The sequence below is a fragment of the Limulus polyphemus genome, unplaced genomic scaffold (genome assembly GCF_000517525.1).
Source record: "Limulus polyphemus unplaced genomic scaffold, Limulus_polyphemus-2.1.2 Scaffold505, whole genome shotgun sequence".
NCBI lineage: Eukaryota > Metazoa > Arthropoda > Merostomata > Xiphosura > Limulidae > Limulus > Limulus polyphemus.
Window position 1 is genome coordinate 75666 of NW_013666115.1, and position 6620 is coordinate 82285.

Below are 6620 nucleotides of genomic sequence, written 5' to 3' on the forward strand. Positions count from 1 at the left end.
CATGTTTTAAAATATAAACTTAATCTAAACAACGTTGATATTAAAATAAATATATAATAACAAATTCGTTACACTTTATAATGAGAAACTGTAACATATCTTGTATCACTTCAAACGTCACAAAAGAGAACAAAATACAGGATAATAATTGCAAGTAATCAAAACAATTAAGAACATTTTTCTTGTAATTGTCAGAATTTCTACTGTATAATTTAAAATATCATCGTTAAGAAAAAAAATGCATTCGGATAGACTGTAGGAGTTGCAGATAATTCAGCACACTTAAACATGTGAAAACGAAACTACGAGTTGTTAAATCTAAAATATTTACTTTATGGCATACAGAAAATGTGTAGAAAGTATCATTGAAAAATGCCATTTTTCGTTGTTTCAAAAGGTATCCTTTGGTAGTGATGAACGTTTTCGTAATATCAAGTATTCAGCATAATTAGTAAACAATATAACTACTCTAACTAACGGAAGCTGTTTTAACAGCTTAGACAGTACGTTGAGTTATAATTATTTATTTTTACTAAACAATATTATATTATTTTCGTATAATTCCTTGAGTTTCACAATATTATGTCAAAATCTGTACAAAGAATAGAAATACAAATTGAAAAATGTAAACTTTTATTAACGTTCTAGCTATAATTAATAATTATCTTCACCACAGCAAAACAATATTTAATTAAATTTACAGAATTAATTTTCTGCTTGTACTTTATATAATTAACTCCAGTATAGATAGCATTTCAACATGATTAGAGCGGTACGTAAATAGCTTAAAATGAATTTAGCATTACATATATAATAATTCATTTGCAGTCATTAATAAGCATTTAGTCTATTTGCTTCTGCAGCGAACAGCGTGTCTTGTTCAATCATCATGCAAATGAAAGTACATTTTATTTCGTAGACTAAGAACTTGGGTGGGATGATTGCTTTTAAGTAAAGTGTTTCTTCTGTTATATTCACGTTATCGATTTTTCTCTAAAGAAAGTTGAAATTAGACATTCCTGCGATTATAGGGTCTGATGATGCTTTACGAATAGTGGTTTAAAGTTAAATTATTACGTAAATTTCGACGATTGAACTAGTGTACACTTATCGTTAAGCCTCTTACATCCGAATAAATCCTTAGGGATTGTGCTTGCTTGTCGTCAGTTGTTTGTTTGTACGTTTAGTAAGAAAAAAAATGAAATTAAAATATTTCTGTAACAAACGTGTATTCTTTACTTATTCAATGCTTCTAACTATACACATTGATTTTCTAAAAATAATGACTATGTTTATAATAACTGATGTGTATATTTTCTTTACAACTTGACAAGTAAAAAAAAAACAAAGAAAAATAAAGAATAAAAACACGTGAATCTTTGTCAGTTAAACAGTATTATGCATAAAATAAACAACCCTACATCACTTGTGAGATACAGTGACTGGGTAAGAAATGAATTTATCGTGTAAAATAAGTCAATACCAAGCTCAGTAATCTTCATTATTGCTTTTTTTTTGTTTGTTTGTTAAATTGACTGGGTAAGTAATGAGCTTATTTTGTAAAATAAGTCAGTACAAGCTCAATCCCTTCTATTATTTTCTGTTTGTGTATTACGTTAATGTTTTATTTCATAAAACATTATAACGAATACAATTGTGCGAATGTACACAACTGAAATTGGAGATATTGCGCTAATACATTATGCTACAAATGAGTTACTTAGAGGATTTGATTCTGGATGAAATAAAATAAAAAACTCTGACAAATTTTTGATCCACCTCAACAGTATTAATAATCACATTCAATTCACAACAGGAAAAGATCGAAGTAAAAACAACCCGTTTTTAGATATTTGGATTCACAGACAAGAAAATGAAACTTTTACTATTACTGTATATCGGAAACCTCAAAATGGACAAAAATACCTATATTTTAATTCCACGAATCCTACTTTCCATAAAGCTATGGTAGTTAAAACGCTAATGAAAATATCTTAAAATCTTTGTTCAAGTGAAGCATATTGCGTTAAAAACAACAACATATCATAAAATACTTTTAAGATAAAGGGGGACCCCAAATTTTGTTGAACAAAACAATAAATAAAAAAAGACTGGATTTTAAAACCAACTACAACTATAGTGATCTGTTATATTAAAGGATAATCTGAACAAGTTAAAAGACAACTAAATGAAATTATTGTTCAAACTGTTCCTTGACTCTGCACAACTTAAATTCATATCTTAGTCCTTCCAGAAGTCCCCATCCAACTAGAAAACAGAAACAGTCTCTGTGAAACGTCATGAAGTCTATTACGGTGAAACAGAACGAACATTAAATAAGCGAATTAAGGAAGACAAAAATGACATTAACTTCTGCCGGAACTGACGCTTCAGACTTAGCAAAACACATTCTTGAACACAATTTAGATTAGAAAACTTGTAACGTTATAGTCAAACCCAATAAAAATTTCAATGCCTTTTTCATGAGTGTTGGATACCTAGGAGACAAAAATCACACGAACAAATGTATCATAGAATATCATGTGTTATCTCCGTAAAGGTATTTAATCACGTACAAACGATTCAAAACACGCAGAAGTCACTAAAGAAGATATTAGACTTCGTCAAAACGAATGGTAGGTTTTTTAACCATTTGGCTGTAATAAAATTGTTTTAACCTCTTGAGATTTTAAACCTAAACTTGCTTGGTGTGTCAGTAAAGAAAGTTACTTATCGAGACTTTTTAAAACTCATCTTCCATATTAAAACAAGAAGTCAGTGTCACTTTATGGATATAATGGCATACATTGGATACATAAACCTATTGTTTCTTTCTCTTGTTACAATACAAGAACTGTTTATCGTATGATACAACTGGTTAAGTTTATAAGCCGATTAGGTCACCGCTGGATAGGGTTGCAATCAAATACATTAAGCTATGTACAAACTCAAATAACATTACCAACGGTTTTTTTATTTCATTATAGAAAATTCGTGATTGAAAGGAATGTAAGTTCTACGTACAATTAAGGAATTTTACAAGTTTTGTGTCATCAATTAATAAATTTGAAGATTACCAATTCCAACACTAGAGAGCGCAGTTGGGCATTATATCCATAATGATTTGTTGTCAACCTAACCGGACTCATTCAAGATGATACAGCTTAGAATTACGATACGCGGATGATCAGAGAATGGTTATATTACTTACTGTGAACCCAGTAGTTGTTGCTTTAAAGAAAAGGTTCACAATGACCATATGCACTCTGTCTACCAAGGTGAATCAAACCTCGAATCTTAGCATTGTAAGTTCTTAAATCTCCCACGTCTAAAATACATAAAAGTAAAAACTCCGTGGGAGCTAGGGCTAGTTTGAAAGTTTGGACAGCCTCAATCTATCTTTAGGAACGAAACAACATAAAGATGGGAGTACATGTAAATATGAGACTATAGTAATAACTCATACATAAGGTAAGTATGGATAATCATTAACAGACAAAAAAAAAAGATTTGTACTTTAAAAATATGTTAATATTATATATAAACTTGGTTATGTTGTTTAAAATTGCTCGAAAATATCATTACTAGTTTTTCACGACAATACTAGTTTTTTTTCAGTTCTGTTCTACTTGTTGCACGTATAATCTTAGTAGTGATTGATTTTTGAAATTAATTGAATAATATTTCGTTTATATTTACTCAGTCATCGTTTGGGCTTTTGTAAAAGTTTGGTGAAAGATGATAATAATCGGTGAAGGTGGTTGAAAGTTCCAGATTCTGTCTCGTCTCTGTTTTGATTTCGGTTGACTGTTATTATTATATTTCCGTCTTAAATGACAAAAATATAGAATTTTTATTTACGTCTTTTGAGATTTCTTTTAATTTTATAGCCCTACCACAAATTATTCCTTTCGACCTGCCAGCTCGCGTGAGAGAGGATTCTACGATAGTCCTTACGTGTTCCATCAACAAAGGCGATCCACCATTTGAAATGGAATGGCTAAGAAATGGTCGCCAACTGCCGGCGGAACTGGGTGTTACGGTGCAGAAACACAAGAAATTTACAATTTTAGCTTTAAATGATGTTAAACCTCAGCATGGTGGGAATTACACGTGTGTTGTTTCAAATGCTGGAGGAACAGCAACTCATAGCACCATCTTAAGTGTTGATAGTGAGTATTTGGAGAAAGAGTTCCATACTTTTAGTTTTGAATACTACGTAAGAACTTCTTGCTTTTCGTATGTGTGACAAAAAATTTCTATATATTGTTCAGTGGAATGTTGTTTTTTGATGAGTTATACTGTAAGTATTCAGAATATATAAGCACTAGCAGAGCCCCCCCCATCACAACTTTTGAAATAATGTTAAAATTAATGATGGTTTTGTGAATTATTTGAAGTTTTAAAGTAATTTGTTTTTCTTTCATTTTAGCGGTATGAAAGAAATATTTCCACATTGATTTTTTTCCCTATAACTGAAGCATGTATTATCATAATTTTGTAAAAACAAACTTTCAAACCATTCTTGTTAAAAATTTAGTACAAAGATAACATTTAATGTTTTATATATTTTAAAGGTAAGTTTTAGTTGAAATAATATTGGCCTCTTTTTTTTTTAGAGTAGAAATAAAATCATTAAGGACTAATTCTATATGCGTCTGTCTTTCAAAGTTAAGCACGCCAGTCTCTGGTCAGTGAGTAAACAGATGTGTTTTTTTGGTAAAAGAAATTTAAGTTATAATTTTAAGTTAAGCAAATTTTAATTAAGGGCACACCATGTTATAAACTATTAAACTTAAAACTTAGCGAAATGTGTAGATGTAAACTAAAGTTTTTATCAGTGGCGGGAAGAGCTGTATTTTCCATGTCAAGATACATCAATGAACTATAATAAACTTGTTTACGTGAGCGCAATGATTCGATAGTAAATCTGTTTCGATACAAATGGTGAGCACAGCACAGATAGCCCATTGTGTAGCTTTGTGCTTAACAGCAAACAAACAAACATAAGCACAATACAGCAATTCACTAAAAGTTGAGATTTATTTGATTGAACAATAAATGTACTATTGCTGTTGAGGTTTTCTGTATTGTAGCAAACCATTCTTTTAAAAGGACAAAAATACATCTGGTTAGGTTGAACGTTTTGTTTGGTTTCGAATTTCGTGCAAATTTAAACAAGGGAAATCTGCGCATTACCGTTTCTAATTTTAAATTGACAGACTAGATAAAAGGAAGGCAAGCTAGTCAACAAAAGTCACACCGAATTTTTTGGCGACTTTGGTCAGTTTGAATAGTGGTGTTTGACCGTCACTCTTATAGCGCATCCACGGCCATAAATTTTGGAGCTCGATTTTTTTCGGTAACGAATCCTCGCACTGACAGTTCGGGCACACCAGCCACTTCCCATGCCTCAGCTGATTGAAGATGTGCTTCAGAACTGGGATGTACTATGATGTAACAGGTTAAGCTAAGTGATTGGTTAATCATATATTTACTGAAAATCATGTTTTGGCTGAGTGTATCTTCACACAAACTTAAACGCTTTTTTTTTTTTACTTGGTATACTATAAAAGGTTCAAATCATGTTTGCTAACGATATTATAGCAAAAGGGAGTATAACAAGGGATATAAATAAATAAATAGTATAAGTTTTAAAAACTAAATTCTTCGTGTCGGTGATGTAAATATCATTTTAGGTCGAAAGATAGGCATAATTTTTGTTGTTGTTTTAACTGTTTTTATCGCTGGGTGTGTCGATAATAGAAAGTTTTACGTGTGCTTCTCGGAAAGTTAACTTATATTAAAATCGATTATATTTTTTTCAGCGCCACCACGATGGAAGATAGAACCCTTAAACACATCGGTGGTTCTAGGAAACATGGTTACCATTGACTGTTCAGCAGAAGGATCGCCACGCCCGATCGAAACGTGGAAGAAAGCTTCAGGTACTAATCACTATTATTTAAAAGCATATGTAAAACCGTTACAAGCACTTAAAGCAAAAAACAAATTGCATTTTATTTCATGGCATGAGGTAATGAAGAACACTCAACTTCTTTGAACTTTATAATTTTCATTCCGCGAAAATGTGATATAAACAAGATATCTTAAAACAAACACTGATACATAAATCAAACGTTTCTGCAACACAGATATATATGTCAGGTGGAGTGAAGTAGGGACGATTGTTTCTTCAACAAGAGGAACACTTGTGTATATAAGGGAGGAGAATGATCACCAACACTAAGTGTAACATCAACAAGGAATTTAGGAATCAGATGGAACACTCGCGTATATAAGGGAGGAGAATGATCACCAACACTAAGTGTAACATCAGCAAGGAATTGTAGCATCAGATGGAACACTTGCGTATATAAAGGAGATGATCACCAACACTAAGTGTAACATCAGCAAGGAATTGTAGCATCAGATGGAACACTCGCGTATATAAAGGAGATTGATCACCAACACTAAGTGTAACATCAGCAAGGAATTGTAACATCAGATGGAACACTCGCGTATATAAAGGAGAATGATCACCAACACTAAGTGTAACATCAGCAAGGAATTGTAACATCAGATGGAACACTCGCGTATATAAAGGAGATTGATCACCA

At 31.6% G+C, this 6620-nt stretch overlaps 1 protein-coding gene across 2 annotated transcripts in view; it reads left to right on the forward strand.

The window, feature by feature from the left end:
- LOC106458723 (Down syndrome cell adhesion molecule-like protein 1 homolog) overlaps positions 1 to 6620 on the forward strand; it is a 108265-nt gene that overhangs the window by 57392 nt on the left and 44253 nt on the right. For both annotated transcript variants that reach the window (XM_022384995.1, XM_022384996.1), the window contains exons 9-10: positions 3891 to 4172; positions 5829 to 5948. In XM_022384995.1, the coding sequence (XP_022240703.1) occupies positions 3891 to 4172; positions 5829 to 5948 (402 nt within the window). The remainder of the gene's footprint in view (positions 1 to 3890; positions 4173 to 5828; positions 5949 to 6620) is intronic.